The 20829-nt window shown below is 40.0% G+C and overlaps 2 protein-coding genes and 1 long non-coding RNA gene across 4 annotated transcripts; 1 reads left to right on the top strand and 2 right to left on the bottom strand.

The window, feature by feature from the left end:
- Positions 1–1293: 1293 nt before the first annotated feature.
- LOC118411353 lies at positions 1294–3509 on the bottom strand. Its single transcript, XR_004830660.1, has 3 exons — positions 2967–3509; positions 1952–2167; positions 1294–1656 (listed from the first exon to the last, which is right to left on the bottom strand). It is a non-coding gene; the product is annotated as an uncharacterized LOC118411353 (long non-coding RNA).
- A 1907-nt stretch (positions 3510–5416) lies between these two features.
- LOC118411251 (translation initiation factor IF-2, mitochondrial-like) lies at positions 5417–16885 on the top strand. 2 transcript variants are annotated; one of them, XM_035813421.1, is made up of 17 exons: positions 5417–5464; positions 5797–6077; positions 6221–6338; positions 6661–6720; positions 7664–7772; positions 8240–8400; positions 8923–9099; positions 9303–9352; positions 11462–11551; positions 11823–11947; positions 13076–13154; positions 13495–13620; positions 14077–14320; positions 14752–14892; positions 15300–15464; positions 16015–16155; positions 16660–16885. In XM_035813421.1, exons 2-17 carry the CDS (start codon positions 5832–5834, stop codon positions 16827–16829), a joined length of 2202 nt encoding a protein of 733 aa, XP_035669314.1. In that variant the 5' UTR covers positions 5417–5464; positions 5797–5831; the 3' UTR covers positions 16830–16885. The 2 variants fall into 2 exon arrangements, with proteins under 2 accessions (XP_035669314.1, XP_035669306.1); XM_035813413.1 differs by having other exon boundaries at positions 6218–6338.
- A 366-nt stretch (positions 16886–17251) lies between these two features.
- On the bottom strand, positions 17252–20457 carry LOC118411349 (GA-binding protein subunit beta-1-like). The gene is made up of 4 exons (XM_035813583.1): positions 19516–20457; positions 18913–19014; positions 18235–18333; positions 17252–17738 (listed from the first exon to the last, which is right to left on the bottom strand). The coding sequence occupies exons 1-4, from the start codon at positions 19591–19593 to the stop codon at positions 17652–17654; spliced, it is 366 nt and encodes a 121-aa protein (XP_035669476.1). The 5' UTR covers positions 19594–20457; the 3' UTR covers positions 17252–17651.
- Between the last annotated feature and the right edge of the window lie 372 nt (positions 20458–20829).

The following is a 20829-nucleotide window of genomic DNA, read 5'->3' as shown; positions in this document are numbered from 1 at the left end:
GCTACAACCCAAAAGTAAACGGCTGCACGGACGTGTATTTTTATCGTTAAGAAACTCCCGCAAACGTTAGATTGGTAAAAGTTCGTTTGTAACTCAAGACATTTGAAGGCAATGTTCGAATTATGTAAATGGAATGCTAGAAACAGCATGTTGACTTATTCATATCTGTAAATATGCATATACGTCTGCTTAGCTGTACTGTAAATAGTTGTTATAATCCTCACGAAAGTCGCTGTACTTTTGTCGTGTCAATAAAGTTTTCATATACGTTTGGTTAGGATGTCCACCATTCGTATATCCATCGTTGTCTAGGTGAATTGAATTATTTTTTACATTACTAAATATGACCTAATAGACTAGACAACACGTATTCGTATAAGTCAAATAACGCAGATAGTACGTGTACGTCAGTCCATGAATTCTCTAACTGCACTCAGTTTTTCCCTCAAAAGCAGCGCAATCGGTTGGCCGCCCGCGGCTCTGCTGCCGGTCTGGCATTTCCCTCTCATGGCCTTGCTCCTTCGGTCGACGTTGTTTCGGGTTTTGCATATGGCTCTCAGCCTCGATCCCCTTGTAGCAATTTGCACACGGATGTCCTTCCCTTCAGTGATACAGCTAGTCTTTCAGTGAAAGCCACCGACGTCCCTTGAATTCGTGTGGATCTCATTTGCCCGACCTGTGCAAAGATCAGAGACCCACACATATTAACCTGTACCTGAACCCTTTAGCCCAACAAAATATTTGAAAATGTTGATTCGCTTTTGAATAAGAATAATAAAAGTGATAAGAAATAGAATAAGACGTCCATGGTGATGAGATGTTTCCTTTCCACTGCAAGAATTATAGTTGTACTTCTTTTGATCTTGTTTATCTTTATGATGAGCCCCTGCAACAACAATGCCAAAAAGGACAGGTCAATTGCAGTATGAATTTCAAAAATCCCAAACTAGCAATTAAATCAAGTTCATAATCTAACTATACCTGGCTCTGACCAAAGAACGCGTTCCATTATTCTAAGATCCTCTTGACTATGCAGAAGTAAAAGCTGAGTTACTTACCGAAGTGCAGATGAGTGAGTTGACTTCGTGGGGTCAGTCGTAATTAATCATCAGAGACCAGTCTCAGACACGTGTTGTCTCCCCTCTGTCTGGCAGCGAAATGACTGTTGTTCTCGTAATCAGCTTGGTTTACGTTTCATCTGCATTGCGCAATATGAATACTAGGCAGCCCATTGGCCAGCGACCATGGGTTATATTCCATTGCGGAAAAGGGGGAGCTAGGAGAGAGGAGAAAAGTATTAAACAACGGGCCAACATGTAAAAAAAAAATCACACCAAACTTGAAAGCTTGGACATATATTCTCCAAACATTCCATTGGTCGTGGCGGGGACTGCGGGCATGCTATATTAAAGCCACAGCGACATACTAGTATCATGTGTAAAACACACGTAGAAAGAACACCCTAACGTTAGTAGATCGTTGTGTCAAGCTATGTCAGCTTTCTCTACCCCGGGGTCATCGGGTTATCGGGGTCATCGGAAAAATCAGGGTTTGTCACGTTTTCAATTAACCGGCAATATAGCAAGATGTCAGGTTCACACGCGTCCTGTCAATCATCAACCGTCATTAGGTTTCACTTCTTCACTGTCCTGCGTTCTGCGAAATAAAAGTGATAAGAAATAGAATAAGTCCATGAAGTCCATGATGATGAGATGTTTCCTTTTAACTGCAGGTATTATAGTTTTACTTCTTAAACATCTTTATGACGAGCCCCTGCAACATCAATGCCAAAAAGGAAAGGTCAATTGCATTTACCCATAGATTTGAAAAATACAAAAACTAACAATTAAATGAAATTCGCAATCTAACTATACCTGGCTCTAACCAAAGAACACGGTCAATAATTCAAAGATCCTCTTGACTATGCGGAGGTGGAACCTGAGTTACTTACCGAAGTGCAGGGGAATGCGTTGACTTCGTGGGGGCAGTTGCTATTAATCATCAGAGACCAGTCTCAGACATGTGTTGTCTCCCCTCTGTCTGGCAGCGAAATGACTGTTGTTCTCATAAGCAGCTTGGTTTACGTTTCATCTGCATTACGCAATATGAATACTAGGCAGCTTATTGGTCAGCGACCATGGGTTATTCCATAGCGGAAAAGGGGGAGCTAGGAAACCGGCCAACATGTAAAATAAAATCACACCAAACTTGAAAGCTTGGACATATTCTCCAAACATTCCATTGGTCGTGGCGGGGACTGCGGGCATGCTATATTAAAGCCACAGCGACATACTAGTGTCATGTATAAAACACACGTAGAAAGAACACCCTAACGTTAGTAGACATAGCCATTACATAGTCGCACTGACAAAGACTTGCACAATTCCATGAAACCCCGACTGTTGTTGTTGTTGTGCCTTGACTGATTGATATGCCAGGTGGTTGGAGCAAAGACTAGCGTAGTAACAAATTTTCAGCCGTTGCGTTGCTGCACAATAGAGCTAAAACATGGCAAATTTACGAAAAATAAAGATGCTTGCCCTGATTTTTTAATCATTTTTTTCACATAGGCAAAAAAGCTTCCCATTGTATTGCATGCGATTGCGCAATTTCATGCCACATGAATGACGTCTTTGAAACCAATTTCTAAAAAGTAAGATAGATCTACACAGTCACGAATGGTAAAATAAAAACTGTAAACGCAGACAACGTCAATCTTGATATTTTCCTCGTTGATTTCTTGAGTCCAAAAGATAACTAATAATACTGTGCTATCAATTTATAGATGTACACGTCAACTACGTTTTTGTAAATATCTCTCTTAACACACTTTGGAAATGTTGAAAAAAACAACAACGTGGGAACCAGCAAACGTTGTATCAAGCTATGGCAGCTTTCTCTGCCCCGGGGTCATCGGGTTATCGGGGTCATCGGAAAAATCAGGGTTTGTCACGTTTTCAATTAACCGGCAATATAGCAAGATGTCAGGTTCACACGCGTCCTGTCAATCATCAACCGTCATTAGGTTTCACTTCTTCACTGTCCTGCGCTCTGCGAAATAGGTGGGGTTTGTGATTTAAAATGTGAAACGTAGACTTTTGGTGATCGACTAATTGGCAAAAGCTTGGACAAATTGTGGCAACAGTTTGAAATAAATTTTCTTTCGGTCTCGCCGTGAAGACATTGGCTGTGTGCACTAAGGATCAATGCTTTTACAAAGCGTTTCTATATGTTGATATTTCAACATGGCAATTGTTATTTGAGTGATGTTTGCCTCAGATCTCAACAGCATATAACATTATAGACTTGATACGTGCATTATCGAGGTTAAGAATGGCTTTAGGGAATAACGCAGTCTGAATGAGGTTTTGATACCGAAGGCGGCTTTCTGTGTCTTTAAAGACAGTTGCTTTTAGCTAAAGAATAACTGCCTGACAAGGGCAGGCCTGAATAAAGTGTATAAATGCATCATTTGGAAACTTGATGTTTCTGAAAGTCCTTCCTAATTTATTGAAAACCACCACATTACTTTTCTTTAGTCTTGAATTCTTGAATCTTCCATTAAAAAAAACGTTAAGCTTGTCCAGTGCACATTATCATCATGTTTTAGATTCTGAGAAAATGACGACGTCGTCTGCATACAGCCGACAGGAGATTAGGAAAATATTGTGTAAGGAGGGTGCGGATTGTATAAGGAGGATATGGCGCATATGTAATTGCTTTTTAGACATACATTGGAAACTTAAATTCATGAAAAAGAATAAAAAGAAATACAAATTTAAACTATTATCATGTTCCACATACAGCCAATAATTTTATAATTTCATAAGTTTTATGTAACCTATAAAAAAACACGACATGTCGGATTTTGATGGAAAGACATAGGGGGACTCCCTGGAGAAAATTCAGATTTAGACAACGATTGCTGGTTGCAGATACATGTATGTTGATTTTCGATAGGCAAAAATATCAAGGGGAGCAAATGACTGTAAACAGTCTCTCCTACAGGAAGGAAATGACTGTAAACAGTGCTTCCTACAGGAATAAAATGTTTCAAAGTTAACTTTCAAAGGACACTTGACACTTGGCCGTCAGCTTGTCATGGAATTTTCCATAACTTATTATCATGCAGGCGCATGTTTAGACACGACACCACTGTCGCCGTAGACGTAGCGTCAAGTGTAAAATATTGTGACATTGTCACACGTTCACAAACCTTTGGAAAAGCAACACAAAACACGCTTCTCTATGTCTACGGCGACAGTGGTGTCGTGTATGAACATGCACCTGCATGATCATTAGTCATGGGAAATTCCCTGACGAGGTGACGGCCAAAAAAAAAAAACACCTGAGAAAAGATATCTTTGGAATTAACTGAAGGCTAGCTATTTTTTGAAAAGAAACATGCACCATTGTTAACGTATAGCATCTTGTGGAGAACGTTATAAAAGATGCCTCCACCTGTGATGCTTGAGGTCATCGCATGCATGTCACCATTTGACCTCCCGGGCAACGTCACATGGGTTTACGCTATATTTTGAGATGTTGACAGCAGAACTTGCAACAGCTAGACAAATTTTAGTCTGGGTGCCAGACGGCTTCCAACTTCTCGGCTCAAAGGCTAACATGTAGTCTCTACCAGGCTGACTACGCTGGCTGCAGCTGTTATAGGGAGAATACTTTGCCTGGGGAGTTTTGCTACTTTAGGGAGGTGGAGGCTAGCCAGCATGCTCCAACTATGAAAAAAAAAACAGACACCCCCCTCCCCCGTTATATTTTACAGATACGTTGATATGTTTATCTTTTTTAGCAGAAGTGTTTTTGCTGCAGGTGCCTATAGAAGAGTCGATCCTCATTTAAATGCAATTCTGGACAGGATGATTATACAAAGTCCGTTCTTTGAAGAGAGGAGCTGTAATTGAGCGGGTCCATTTTACATTTTACTTTACAAGATAGCGCTACAATACTCTGCGAAAGTCATTTTTTTCTAAATTCAATTTTGGACTGGAGTGCTTAGGCAAAGTCCATTTTATTTTATTTTAGAGAAAGTGTTTCTAAACAAGTACATTTCACATGTGGGTGCTGGCCAATGAAATAGTCCATTCTCGCACAGGGTGGCTAATATTGGACTGTGGTGATTATGCAAAAGACAATTTTTGATCAGAAGGGTTATTGAACTGGTTCACTACATAGTAGTTGTCAACATGTCACAAGAAAAGTTCATTCTTTTCTTTTAAAGATTCAATATACGAATTTGATGATAATGCATGAGGAACTTCTCAGGCTCATGCAAAGTCCATTTTTAACCGGTAGTGTTTTTAACGTTAATTTCACTATTTATGTTAATTTATCCTGCATAAATTACTCACACGCAAACCTGTTCATATTTGCTGTTTAACAGCTAATATTTAACTCTAGTTCTTGATGAACTTCAGAGGCTTCAATGTTTTCCTGGGTAATAAAGGTATGAAACGACCTTTTCCTCAATATGTGTTGCAAAACTCAGTATTTTAACATCACAGCGTACTGTGTTTTGTGGCAAATTTCTTTTGCAGGCAAATATAACCTAAACTTTCCCAACTGCAAGTTCATGAGATGTTGAATGCAAATATTCAAGCTCTTGTGTCATGTCATCTGATTTTCATCGAACTGCCAATTGTTTTTACAATAAGTAACTGTTGTTATCTATAACAAATTCAAACAGTGTGGTAAGTTGTCATCAATCAAAACCTGGCTATTCATTGACAAATGTGGAAACTTGACATTTAATAACTTACAAATCATTTTCTGCTGCAGTGAAAAATTGACAAGACCACAGGAAAGAAACCAGTATGTCAGCATTGTGTTCAACCCTCGTGCTGAGGACAGGACTAACGTTATGTCTCAGAAGACGAGCTGCCACAACAAGAACATTATCTACGTGTTTCCAAGGGTTTCCAGGAGATACAGTAGAAAACTCTGGTGCCATCTTAAGAAAATCACCTTGTAGTTGTAGCTCATCACTAAGACTGCTTGGCTCAGGATCTTACAGAAGTCATTTTCCAAGAATACACTGTTCCAGAGGATATGCTAAAAAGGTGGGAAACTTTGTATTGTTTTTGCAAGCCTTTATTGTTGTTGTTGTGGTTTTTACTTGTCTAAGATTATCAGAGGAGAGAATAAGGCCCTTACTATACATTGGCAGACAATGCAGCCATCATATGGAAACATTTTTCAGCAGGCTAGGACTGAGCGTGCGTCTGCTCGCCCAGCTGATAAGAAGGTGCGTAAGCAGCAGGTGTCAACCAGAAGTCACATGACAGTCAGGGAGCTGGCACAGGCCATGGGCAAAACTGAAGGTCAGTTTTACCTGTCAATCATGTTGGGTTATTCCATTTTAAGATTCAAGGAGGGGTGGAATGATTGAAACATTTCTGACCAGTCGATCATGTATTGTATGACATATATATTCCTGATACACCTTGAGCTTCAAAGTCCCTCTCAACTTTTGACCTGGAATAACACTATGCAAGGAGCTTTTATCAGGTAAAAGCTCCTTGCACTATGTATATCTTTTTGATATAAGATACAGTAGGGACATGTGCTTTTGTTTCTTGATATGCTAGTACTTCAAACAATGAAATACACATGTACTAATATCTTTTGTCCCACCTTTATTAGATCACATCTACGAGTGTCTGTTGGACAGAGATGACATAGATGACCTGGAGTCAAAAACAGGTGAGCAAAATATTCCACTTAACCTGCCAGTTGCTAAACTGGGCTGTAACCAAATTTGGCATCCCGAAGAGTTAGATATTGGTACTGTTAAAGTTTAGATACTGTTTTAAGTTCTTTGAATTTGTGGAGTGAGTTCAAAAACAGTAAGGGACCAGTGTCGCCGACCTAGTGACTATCTACGTGTCCCTCGTGCGCCCAGTCCTCGAGTACGGTAATGTCCTCCTTGTAGGCTGTAGCAAGGAACAGGAACGCGCAATGCAGAGAGTCCAACAGCGGGCTCTACGGATCATCAGCCGAGCGGGCAGGCACGATGTGCCCGACCTACCCACCCTCCAGTCGCGACGCGAGGATGCAGCTGTCAAACTTTTCACACAAATGTTGGATGTTGACCATCCCCTACACGACATGGTTCCACCTTCCAGATCAACTGCCACGGGACGATCACTGAGAAACAAAAACACTTTCTCCATCCCCCCAGCTAGAACTAAAAGACTTCAGAACTCTTTCCTGCACACAGCCATCAAGTTGTACAACAAGACTGTAGACACGTAGGTAGTAACAATGGCTACTCAACGTCGGAGATGTTGTTTACTACTTTAGTATACTGTTTCTTATTGTATATATACGGTTTTTATGTTGTAAATTTCAACGCTATTCAGGCTGCTATTATGTCTGCTATGTTGAAATCAATAAAGGATGATGATGAGTAACTGTGGAGTGAGTTCAAAAACAGTAACTGTGCATATTGGAATTTTTGCTGTATTTTTAAGTTCTTGCTATTCTCGCATGCTCTCCCAGTATTACCTTCATAGTTATTTTGACCAAGAACTACTCGTGAACTACTGCAAACTCCTCATGTTAGCTGTGATAGAAACATACGCAAAGTTACAACATTCCCATTCTTGTGCCCTTTTAATGCAAAGGTTTTTCATTTTCTTTGAAGTTCTTGATGCAGTGACCATCAGGGAGGTTGTGAAGATATCCGGGATGGTGGCAGTACCGATTAGGGAGCATGAGGAAAAGAAAAAAGAAGTTAAAGATGCAGTTAGAAGGTAGTATGGCATCAGTCTGTTGTCCAGCCTACTCTAACTCCCGTTCACTCCGTTGATTGCTTCTTTTGCCAATTTGTGTGGAAGCTATTAATGGAGAAGATGCATTTGAATATTTCCCTTAGTATAAGTATGGATGAGAGAGCTGATTGGCTGTGAATCCAATGGTCCAAAAGTCACAAAGTCAACACACCAGGCTTCTTAACATTGCAAACAATTAATTTTCAACTTAAAAAGTGTTGAGAAGTGAATAAACTGTGATTAGGAGACTTTTTCAACGGTTAAGTCCAGCATTTTCACGTTGATTCAAATACCTGGATTGTACACATTTTTTTCAGGAAGAGTAAAGCAGTGTATCTGAGAACAAAGAAATCAGTGTGGTCTTAATTGCAAAAAGATAAGTACTGAAGCTTAGTTTGCTTGTTTCATATTGACCCCTATGGCTTTTCTTTACAAATGCCCCTCTGCAGACCTCCACCGGACCCCTCAGCACTGGTCAGACGTCCCCCCGTGGTGACCATCATGGGGCACGTTGACCACGGCAAGACCACCCTACTGGACAGCCTGAGAAAGTCTCACATAGCAGCTGGAGAGGCTGGAGGCATCACACAACATATAGGGGCCTTTTCAGGTGGGGCACTGAGAATTGTAAAAATAACTCCCTCCCTCTCTTGCTTTTTCTGTCTAGATGGCTATCTCTCTCCCTCTATCTGTATGCTCTCTTTTTGTTCAAACTCAAAGCATAACACTTGAGACGAAGTGTAATGCTTTCTGATAGCTGATAATGCAATGCAGCTTTGCTATGACTTGTTTCTATAGCCAAGTACACTGGTTCACTTTTTTACTTTCACTTCTCTATAAGTATGTTGGGCTCTTATGCAAATTGTTGTTTAAAGTCATAGCGGCGGTCTGTCCAGATTTCTGACCGAAACTCTATCCGGATTTCTGTCCAGATTTCAGACCGGATTTCTGTTCGGATTTCTGTCCAAATTTCTGTCCTGATATTTGACTGGATTTCTGTAAATGGACAAATCTTTCATGATAATCTTTGGCATAACATGAAAGCAGATACCCTGTTGAATTTGTGCCCGTATCCCTGCAGTGTCCATAGCCCCTGTGAAAGGTGACACAGATATTTTGTTTATTCTTACAGTTGAGCTTCCCACGGGCGAGAGAATCACATTCCTGGACACCCCCGGCCACGCTGCGTTCTCAGCGCTCAGAGCACGCGGCGCTCTTGTGACAGACATCGTGGTACTGGTGGTTGCTGCTGACGACGGAGTGATGGAACAAACTCTGGAGTCAATAAAACATGCCAAGGCTGCCAACGGTAAAAATGGGTTTGTGTTGTGTACATCTTGAATATTATGTACTTCAAAATTAAATCCTACACTGATAATGTGTCATTAAGGTAGCCTTTCATCCCTTGTACATGTACAATATAGACTGGAGTCCAGCCGTATTTCTTTAGTCCGCTCCGGAAGATTTCTACCGGATGGATTACAACCACTTTGTTTTTATGTTTTTCCACAGTTCCTATCATTGTAGCCATCAACAAGTGTGACAAGAAGAATGCTGACCCTGTAAGTTACAGAAATATTATACCTCCGTTAACATGTTGTCATTATCATTATGAGACTAAGAGCTCTGCACCACCATACACTGTTGAAAAGTGTTACATCTGTATTTATATAGCCGGTATAACCACCCTTTGGAGTAACACACCAGCTTCGCCGGCTGGTAGCTCGGCAGCAGCTGGTTATGATATATTACACTGAACGACCCGTCACACCTTCATGTTACTGTCAACATAAACACCACTCTGAAATTGATGTAATTTGTACTTATCAATTACCAGGGCTCGAAATACTGGGGTTTTGTGCACCAAGGTGCACCCAAAATAGGAGCTGTGCACCCAATTTTTTTTCTGTGGGTGCACAGGGTGCACCCAAATATTTTGATAGGCTTATGTATGTTAAGATGTCAGTATACTAAGTAAACACCATATTCTTGACATCCATGTGTTAGATAGATAATAAAATGACTGTCCAATTTTCCGATTTCTGAAGAGCTCCGTTCAAATTACTAATTATAATAAGTAGGTTTGCAGTTATGTTATTCTGATATTCTTTATTTTATGTGTAAGTAAAATTTTCTAGTTTGGGTGCACCTATTCCTAAAAATAAATTTCGGCCCTGCAGATGCTCGACAGAAACAGGTGCGCGACAGAAACAGGTGCACGACAGAGAAATAGGTGCGCGAGAGAGAAACTGGTGCGCAAGAGAGAAGCAGGTGCACAAGGGAGAAGCAGGTGCACAAGAGAGAAACAGGTGCGCGAAAGAGAAGGAGGTGTGCTAGACAGAAACAGGTGCGCAAAAGAGAAACAGGTGCATGAAAGAGTCAGGTGCGCAAGAGAGAAACAGATGCGCAAGAGAGAAACAGATGCGCAAGAGAGAAACAGGTGCGCAAAAGAAAAAGGTGCGCAAGAGAGAAACAGGTGCGCAAAAGAGAAACAGGTGCGCAAGAGAGAAATAGATGCACAAGAGAGAAACAGATGCGCAAAAGAGAAACAGATGCGCAAGAGAGAAACAGATGCGCAAGAGAGGAACAGGTGCGCAAGAGAGAAACAGATGCGCAAAAGAGAAACAGATGCGCAAGAGAGGAACAGATGCGCAAGAGAGAAACAGATGCGCAAAAGAAAAACAGGTGCGCAAGAGAGAAACAGATGCGCAAAATAGAAATAGATGCACAAGAGAAAAACAAATGCGCAAGAGAGAAACAGATGCGCATAATAGAAACAGATGCGCAAGAGAGAAACAGATGCGCAAGAGCGAAACAGATGTGCAAGAGAGAAACAGATGCGGAAGAGAGAAACAGGTGCCCAAGAGAGCAACAGATGCGCAAAAGAGAAACAGAAGCGCAAGAGAGAAACAGATGCACAAGAGAGAAACAGATGTGCAAGAGAGGAACAGGTGCACAAGAGAGAAACAGATGCGCAAGAGAGAAACAAGTGTACGAAAGAGGAACAGGTGCGCAAGAGAGAAACAGGTGTACAAGAGAGAAACAGGTGCACAAAAGAGAAACAGATGTGCAAAAGAGAAGCAGGTGCGCTAGACAGAAACTGGTGTGCGATTGAGAAACAGGTGTGCAAGGGAGAAACCGGTGTGCAAGAGAGAAACAGATGCGCAAGAGAGAAGCAGATCAGGGCTTGAAATACTGGGGTTTTGTGCACCCAGATGCACCCAAAATTGGAGCCGTGCACCCAATTTTTTTTTCTGTGGGTGCACTATTTTGATAGGCATATGCATGTTAAGATGTCAGTATACTAAGTAAACACCATATTCTTGACATCTGTGTGTTAGAAAGACAATAAAATGACTGTTATAGTACTTCCGATTTCTGAAGAGCTCCCGGACTGTTCAAATTACTAATTTAGTAGGTTTGCAATTATGTTATTCTGATATTCTACTTTATTTTATGTGGTGCACCCAAAAATATTTTGGTGCACCCAATTTTCTAGTTTGGGTGCACCAGTGCACCTATTCCCAAAAATGAATTTCGAGCCCTGATTACATAATGGGGGTGTCAGAGCATGAAGCATTTTTAGCCACTTAGTTCAGATCTACCTATTGTCAGTGTGCATCATTCATGTGTACATTTGTAAGATGATGTTGCTGTTGACTGTTCAACAGGAGGTTGTGATGAGAGAGTTGCTGAGCCATGGGATGGAGCTGGAGGAGTTTGGTGGTGACATACAATCGGTCAAGATTTCTGCTCTTAAGGTAAGCCCTCGTTATACCTTTTATCCATACATCTCATAACAAAAGAAGATAGAAAAGTGTTTTTTGTTTTTTCATTATACCAATGTCGTGATTATCATTTCATAGCATTCCTGAAACATTAAGATATGCTTTTTACATATAACTCTGTTCATTCCTGCAGGTACCCTACATTTATAAAAGTCTGCCACTTGAAACAAAGGAGGCCCTGCATCAAGAGTTGATTTTCATACTTCATGTTTACACCATACTTGTTGATTTATCGCATGTCCAGGGGCAAGGCTTGACGGAACTGGCTGAGGCCATAGTGACCCAAGCAGAGGTCATGGAGGTCAAAGGTGACAACAAAGGCCCTGTAGAGGCTACGGTCATCGAATCTCGAACTGACAAGGGCAGAGGGTAAGTTAACTAGTAGTAGAAAAATGACTAAGTTTGTTTCCTGATACAAGATGAAGAAGAAAGAAGAAAAACACACCAGCAAAAACAGTATGTTAACTATTGGAAAAATCATTTAAAATAACCATCAGGGAAAACATATATAATGTTTCTCAAGTACCTATACAGGGGGAATGGATTGTATGGGAGTTTTTGTCTTATTTTCTGGATATAAAACCAGTGATTGAGTGAGCAAGTTTGTGAAGAATTAGCATCATTGTAATTGTAATTGTAACATTGATTGTTACAAATAACATTACAAAATCAAGAAGTAGAGCCGATTCCAAGTCACCGCGAGGGTTGCTATTGTCATCATTTACATACGTTTTCAATTGTTTTCAATTATATGTCCAGGAGATTTTATACTTTTGAAGTATTTCTAATGCTATTTGAACTTTCTTAATATTTTACTCGGTCTGTAAAACCTTTGAAATATTCACGATGTGGAACAGAATACTTCTAAGAATTTGTAAACAATGGTAACAGCATTTTGCCGTTATTTACCATTTTCTACCATTTTTTGTAATATTGGGTCAGTGGGCTAGGAAGAAAGCAATTCACACATCCTCGCAAAGTATGGTTGGGTGTCATGTCAATGGCCTACCACAAAGGACCCACCAGTGCCCACCAGTGAAATCTAAAAATATACCAGGCAGACAAAAGGGGCTAACTTTTATGGGGCAATAAATTAATTCTACCATTTGGCAAGGTTTACCATTTTTTGTAAATATTTTTAAAAGTGAAAGAATCCTGCAGATGTTTGAAAATTATTGTAAATAAAGAGATTTTCGTGTGATCTCTTTCAAAATGTTTCCAAAGAATTCAAAAGAATTCAAATAGATTCAAAATTCCATATCAATTTTTTTGAAAAAATTATAACTGTTTGGGCTTAGATATTCTTCTATTCAAAATAATTCCAACTTATTACAATTATTGTCTAAAAACCCTCATGGTGTCTCGGAATCGACTCTATCCATTTGTCTGGTGATATATTCATAGGAAATTCTGATGGTTAGCTCTCAATATGAATTATCTTCCCCATATAAAATCAAGCCATATTTCATCTTAGATCTAAGATAATGATATTTGCAGGTCCGTAGCGACTGTTGTGATCCAGAGAGGAACCTTGCGGAGGGGCTGCTATCTGGTGGCTGGTACAGCCTGGGCTAAGGTAGGGTCAGCCTCTTGGGGTGTTACATTTCCATGTGCAATTACATGTATGTGATCATAATATTTTGTAAGTGTCACCTGTGGGGGGGGGGTGCACTCAAGCTCCAAAATAACCTGGCATTGGCAGGGAATCACGTCCTGTCCAAAAGGAAATAAACAGCCTTTAAACTGTATGGCAGGGTCCCTCTTGTATTTGTGAATAGGCAAAGGGTGGGTGGGTTGTGATTTTAGCCACCGTCCATATTCACCCAAGCAATATCCAGGTAGACAGTCCAGCAGACATCCCATGGTGTTATTTTTTTTTAGATGTACTGAACATCTTCACCTCCCACCTTTGACAGGTGCGAGCCATGTTTGGTGAGACAGGTCAGCAGGTGAGGGAAGCCCCGCCCAGCACACCTGTGGAGGTCATGGGGTGGAAGGACCTCCCTTCAGCAGGGGACCTCATACTTGAGGTGGAAACAGAGGTATGGCCTAGGTGGCATCTTTTCATGTTAGAAACCCTGTTGCTTTATGTAGAATCTTGATTGAATGCACTGTAGTCTGATTATAGCTGAAGTGTTTATAAAGGAGAGAAAATATTAACTAATTGTAAAAGTTTTGTAATTCAGTGTTACATATTTTTGATCTAACTTTCATGGTCCATTCTACAGCATAGATGTTTTGTGAACATTTTGTTTCTTTTGGGAGCTTCCGACTACAAGAAGAGTTAAACAGTATCCCATCCAACCATATTTGCCATGTTTGCAAATTCTTTACACGATGAGAGAGACTTTGGCATTTAACTTCAAGCCGATGCGAGAAGAGAACGTACAAACAGTTTTTACTCATGCTAGTCTCTCTATCTACTGTCTTTTTCTAGGACTGTAAAATAATGCTTTATTGAACAAAAGATGTAGTGTACTGTATTTATGTCTGTTTAGTCCCGAGCTCATGAGGTTGTTGGCTGGAGACTGGAGCAGAAGAAGGAACAGAAGCTAGCAGAAGACCAGGTGGAGATCGACAGGAAGGCAAAGGAACATCTGGAGCACTACCAGGCTGTACGGGAGGCCACCAAGGACTTGAGGAGATGGCAGCAGAAGAAGGCAAAGTACGAGGAGTTCAAGCCCACACCTGGCAGTGAGAAGGCCAAGAGTACTGAACCTGAACTTAACATTGTCATCAGAGGTAAAGTCTTATCATACTCATAGGTATTGCAGATAGGATAGGTAGTTGTTAAGGCTGCTTTATTGTGTTTATGAAGGATACAACAGCTGTACAATCTCCATAATCATAATCATGTATGTCATTGAGAGTGTTACATTAAAAGAGTAACGTACAGACAATACTCAATTTTGATTCACTGGAAGCAAAGCAAACTTTCATAATTTTTCAGTACTGACAATGTGACATACAGATTCATAATTATAGTGTAGTCATGACAGATTCTTGAAACATTTCTTATCATTTGCATCCATACATGTTACACACATATGTGGGTCCATTGAAGTTAGCTAAGTTGTTTCAAATAGTTAAAATTCTAAAAGTTGAAACACAATTACACAACTTTTGTGTTCACTGATGTCCAAAGTTGTTTCCCTCAACCTTGCATTATCTAGGAGATGTGTTTGGCTCCATAGAGGCCATCATGGACACACTAGCCTCCTACGACTGTGAGGAAGACTGCAAGTTGAAGGTCATCCACTCCGACGTCGGAGCCATCACAGAGTCTGATGTAGAGATGGCTGCTGCCTTTGATGGTGAGAAACTCTGTGGAACTACTTTCTAACGAATCTAAGAAATTTTCTTGACCCGGTACTGGCCTGTTCTTTTAGTACAAAACAACTATCCTGTAACCATGAAGAGTTTCATCAGGATGGTAAATCATTAGGATGGTAAATCATTAGCAGTCCTAAACGTGACTAAGCTTGTATCTCCCATGAACAGTGAAAAGATACAAGCTGAGTCATGTATGTGACTACATCATTCCCAATGCAGAACATGTTCAGTACTGTGTAGAACCTGAGTCTATTTTCACAACTTGAAACTGTGTGTGCCAAGATACAGACTTTCCCCTCAAACTAGTTTATTCAGTTATTCAGAAGTTAATCTTGTGTACCCTTAAAGAGGATTTATCTACTGTTTTCTTCTTCATGATACCCCACAGGTGTGGTGTATGGCTTCAACACCAAGGTGCCTAAGGATGTTGCTAAGCTTGCTGAACAGAAAAATGTTCCCATCAAGATGCACAAGATCATCTACAGACTGTTTGAAGACTTAAAGGATGAACTGTCTGCCAAACTACCCATGAAGGAGGAACTGGACATAAAAGGTACAGATTTATAATAACAGTTTTCTTTAACTCTTTCAGTTAAAGAAGTAAACTTCTGTAAGCCAGCTTGAATAACTTGCAGGAGTTTACTTCTTTAACTGAAAGAATGAAGAAGCCTGTTGCATGCTTGGCTATTGTGGGAAAAGACAGACTTAGTCTTGTAGCTGCTGCATAGTCTGTTTTTTCCTGCAATGGAAAAAACAGACCAATTTGATGTATGAAAGCAATTTTTGTGATCCTCAGAAGTGTGAACTTGTCTATTAAGGGGGCTACTTGTGATAAAAGAAATGTTTTATGTTATATGATTATTGGTAAGTTTATGTTGATTTGCAGGGCTCCCTTGGAAATCAGTTGTTCACAACTGAAGGGGTCTCGCTACAAAAAACCATCATTAGCAATGCTGTGTTTTTTTCCAGATGTGCAGTCTAAAGAATAATTTCATCAGGAATTTACAATTCAAGCCAGTTGCCATAAAATATTCAACAAGGTGTAATTATTATACATCTGTAGCCAATACCACTCAGTGTTTGTGATTGTTCTTGTGTCCCAGGTTCAGCCAACGTACTGCAGGTGTTTGAGGTGACGGTAGGAAAGAAGAAGGTTCCAGTGGCAGGGTGCAGGGTGACTCAGGGGGAGATGGACAAGAGGAGAGACGCACTGCTGGTCAGGAATGGGGAGGTCATATTCAGAGGTCTGTACACTGTCTTTTAGGCTGCGACACTTGTCCAGTTTTTGACTGCATATGTCTGTAGTCATAATATTAGCTAGTTAGCTGCTAGTTGCCTAGAGTAAAAATTGTATTGCCCCTGTTGCAATTCGAATCATGTCAACTTAGTCAAGGCTGCCAGGAACAGTCACAAGCCTTCAGCCTCATTGGTTAAACAGTTAAAACATCCTAAGCATGGGTTAATGAAACAGAAAACATTGCATTTATGATGCATCAACCCACACATCCTCTGATTTTTGGTTATTGAGAGAGAAAAGGGGTACCAGCAAAAATTACAGACATGGAGACTGACTGTAGGATTTCAAATTGCACAGAAAGATAGACAAATCCAATACTAGGATAGTAACATATTTGTGTAAGAAAGTTTCACAAAACTTGAATGCTGCTGTTTTGCTTCCTATTGCCGAACTTGGCCCTACTTTTTAGCATTCTACAAATTCATAATGTTCATGCTGCTTTCCCCCCAAGGATCCGTCTCATCACTGAAGCACCTGAAGGATGATGTTTGGACAGTACGACAGGAGATGGAGTGTGGGATAGCTCTACACAAGTGTCCGGACATCAGGCATGGAGACGTCATACAGAGCTTTGAAGTCAACGAGGTTCCTCAGACAGTAGACTGGAACCCAGGCTTTTAGGCTAGGGGATGTTACTGAAAAATCTGCTATCAGGAAAACTAATATTATGCAAAAAATGTAATCTGTAATGTAAGGGAAAGGATTATTGTGAATCACTCAATATCATATCAAATACATGTATAGCTAGGCTGTATGTAACTTGAAATTTGACAATGAAGTAAAAGTATGCTAAAAAAATTGCTGTACAATTTTTGTCTGTTTTTACTATTTGAGATATATCTTGTCAGAGATTTTGGGTATGAAGTATGCACATCTATTTGGTTATGCTGTGCATGTCATGATCATGAAGTCTTCAGCATGTGCTGTTAAGGAAGAATAGAGACTATTTCCTTCCACTAGCACCAAAAACGTTTTTATGTACATACAAATGTAGCTAAAGCTAAAGTCTGAGACTAGGATTGAATGAAGACACACACGTCATATCATGTTTGAAGAAAGGACATGTTTTCAGGAAATTCTTGATAAAGAATGATAACAATAATACATTTCAAGTAATGCAGAAGAACAAGGAAATCTTGGTTTTGACAGCTTTTTTAAAAATTGGTTATGCAAGAACTGGTGATGCAAGAACTACCACCATTTTGTCTCTCTTAAACCAGCAATTAAAAACAGTATGACCAGTATCATGTCTTCAGTAAAAATATTTGAAGTACATCTTGAACAGTGATACTGTATGTCAAGCTGTGAAGAAATAAGAGAAACTTGAACTAAAATCTAACAAACATGCAAAGCATTTTTAGTTGTGCAGGATTATCATCATGTAGATCTGAAAGATTTTGCATCCTACAATAAGGACCTGGTGGTTCTGATGATAAATAGAGTTTATCCCTGTGCGCCATTCTGCTGCAGAATCTCACAGACTTCTGAATGGTTCAGCTCCACAGCCCACTGCAGAGGTGTCTTCTCATGCTGTGAATGGAAACATACATGTATCTGATATACAACAGCATCAATCTCAAAGTTCATCTGTGTTGGTTGTTACCATAGTACAGAGCTAACACTGTGTTCTAACACAGAAAATGAATGCTTTTGAAAAAGCTAGCCAGGCAAAGATTAGCAGTGGGGTGCAGCTAAAGCAGGGGTGTAGAAACCTTTAAACCCTTCCCTATGCCATCAGGCCCATTAATTTTTGCCACGTTCAAAAGTTGGAGTGACCTACAGCCACCAATACCTACGTCATATGACCTTACAAAGGCAAATTTGACTTTATGGTGCAGTTCTTCCCACACAACTGCGACATTAAAGGGACAAAAGCAATCGCAATAGCTTGAAATGTGTAAACGACATATTACTGCAACAATCACATACTAGTAGTCTTGTGTGGCAGGTTAGTGATCACAGGGCCCACACAGTCACTTTCATCACTGGCCTCATCATCATACAGAAAAGGCAAACATGGATGTACCTGGTCCTTGGCATTGACCTCTGCTCCATGCTTGATGAAGGCTTCACAGATCTGCGGATGGCCCCCGATGGCAGCCCAATGCAAAGGTGTCATCATCTCCTGTACATATGGACGGGCATCTTTAGTCATTATTCCTTTGGTATGAGATTCACATGACTTAAGCTTTTACATAGTTTGGATTTTATGTAAAACATAACGTTAGTCTGTTATGAGAATACTGCAAAAGTTACGGAAAAATGATGAACCATTTTGTAAAGCAGCTACTTTTTATAAAAAATCCTTAGCCAGTGCTGTCAAGTGTCCCAGGAAGCGGTTTTCATAAAAAGTGACTATTCTTACATAATGATTTTCATCACATATGTCGGTTTTCCTCATCAGTTTACATGTTTTGCAAGATGTTTGCACTGTTCCAATTTGTATCATCATCTTGGTGTTTTCAAGTTCACCCTTGATCCAAACATATTGAAAACCTGGGCTTAAATCGTTTGTTTTCAACTCAGCTTTGGTCCGGTGCACAGTCATGCATACTGCCACAGATTATCTTTTGGGCATAGTTCAACACTTAAAATGTGATAGAATGACAAACAGATTTTAATTGATAAAAATTGATCAATCAAAACATTTGGCAGAATTTTCTTATTCTTTTTTAATAGTATAAATCCTGCTGTACTTAATTACCTGATCCCTGATGTCCACAGAGGTGCTACCTTTCAGCAGTCCTTCTACTGCTTTCTGTTGGCCATTAAAGGCAGCCACATGCAGCAGAGTCACTCCCAATATCTAAGCAATGTGGAATACACATTTTGTTACTGTAGCTGCAATATTTCACTCCTTTATCAGTGGGAGAGATCGAAGGGAAGACGTGGCCGACCATCCCTGACCCTTAAGAGGGTGATTGAGGAGGATGTTGGCCTCCAAGACAGAGACCTCCTGTCTGTCATGAGCGACAGAGTCTGGAGGAACTTTATAGTGTCACCTGATGGATGACTGAACTGAACTGAGAGATCTTACATTTGTTCACAAGTTTACTTTCTAGCATAAAAATTTGTTGTCTAATGGTAACCACTTTCAGGACAAGTGTAGTGGTCTTGTTTTGAGATACACATGTATCTACCTCTAGGGTTGATCTCCTTATGGGATTATAATGTCCATGTCAATGCCGTTTTTCAACATCACAATAACCATTTAGTAATCCTACTTTGATATTTCGAAAAAAAATACTAAACCTTAAATTGGTGTTGCAACATGAAAATGTCAATCATATACATGTAACGTTATTACCTGTTCAGGGAGGAGTGAAAGCTCTGATCGATCTGGCAAGGTTTCTGGCATCATACCTGCAAACTTTTTCAAGTCCATATTGTAGTTGTTTACGCTGTAGATCCTGCTTCAAAATTTATAGCAAGAACAAAGACAGAATTTTTACCATGCATGAAATTGTAGTGTTATCCAGAATAATGTTAACATTAGATGTCATAGTTGCAGTGAATCAGTTATGTTTTGAGTACAGACTTTCCTGTGTTTACATTGACTAATTCATGTAATTTGGGCATTACTCCTATAATTAGACCATTCCAGTCTAACATGAACTCTAATAGTTCCACCACATGCCCTAAGATTGCTAATGCTACATGAGGAAAAGGTCTGCTTCAGTGTCATGAACACTTGGATATTTGAAGTGCACGTACCTTGAGGGCTACGATTTTGCATTTTATTTAGTAGATTTATTTTATGTTTTAGCATTGCAATAAAAAATAAATAAAAGCTGGTAACTTCGAGTTGATCTTACCTGTACACTTTATCATCTTACAATTATGCCAACATTGGCTGTATCCTCACTCCTCTGAGCATTTTAAGACAGAATTACATGAGCCTGGAAATAACCAGGCAAATAACAAAGCAAATAGCCAGTGTTTAACATGTACATGAAATCCCACCAAAAAGAAAATCAGACTTTAGAAGACTACGGAAACATTTCTGTGACAAAGAAGGAAAACTGTACCTGTAAGCAGACACTGAGACTGGTGACAGACTGCACGTCCTGCACGTACACATGGGCTGGTCAAACAAGTTGTTAACTTTTTCCCTGCTGAGGTAACCTTTTGGCATCAGATTTGTACTGGCTATAGAGTTGGGCAGCAGGGAGAAGGTTAAACAAGCATTACCATTACTACTCGCTTTTCTTCTGTCTTGCCGACATAATTACTGCCCTGGAGCTGGAACTCAAGGTCTGTCTCACATACTAGTAACTGCTTGTCTTGTTCCTAATTGATTCTGAATTCTAACATACCTTTGTGTAGCTTTAGTATTTGTGTTGCAAAAGTATATATTGATAGTACTAAAGCCATATTCTTTCTCTTGTACTCTTCATTGTCCTTAATAGCATATGTTAAATTGATTTGCAAAAAATGTAAGGTCTTTGTCAACAGAATCCATGTCAAGGCAGACATCGGTCATTGAACTTACACGCTTGTCTTGTGGCCTATACACCCTTCTCGCGCAGCGGCCATGATAGATCTAAAACAAAAGACTGTCCATCATACTTAATAGTTCAACCAATGATAGCATGGAAATTAGACAATTGACCAATAAGAG

The sequence above is a fragment of the Branchiostoma floridae genome, chromosome 1 (genome assembly GCF_000003815.2).
Source record: "Branchiostoma floridae strain S238N-H82 chromosome 1, Bfl_VNyyK, whole genome shotgun sequence".
Taxonomy (NCBI): Eukaryota; Metazoa; Chordata; class Leptocardii; order Amphioxiformes; family Branchiostomatidae; genus Branchiostoma; species Branchiostoma floridae.
Note: the sequence above shows the minus strand (reverse complement) of the source record. Positions and strands in the feature narration are given on the sequence as shown.

Coding starts and splice junctions, on each gene's coding strand:
- LOC118411349 (XM_035813583.1), bottom strand. CDS start 19,593: ATGGACTTGAAAAAGTTTGCAGGTATGATGCCAGAAACCTTGCCAGAT. Junction 18,334..18,912: donor CTGTGGACATCAGGGATCAG/GTAATTAAGTAC, acceptor CCATATGTACAG/GAGATGATGACACCTTTGCA. Junction 17,739..18,234: donor AGGTCAATGCCAAGGACCAG/GTACATCCATGT, acceptor TTCCATTCACAG/CATGAGAAGACACCTCTGCA.
- LOC118411251 (XM_035813413.1), top strand. CDS start 5,832: ATGTCAGCATTGTGTTCAACCCTCGTGCTGAGGACAGGACTAACGTTA. Junction 9,100..9,302: donor ACATGCCAAGGCTGCCAACG/GTAAAAATGGGT, acceptor GTTTTTCCACAG/TTCCTATCATTGTAGCCATC. Junction 14,321..14,751: donor ACTTAACATTGTCATCAGAG/GTAAAGTCTTAT, acceptor TGCATTATCTAG/GAGATGTGTTTGGCTCCATA.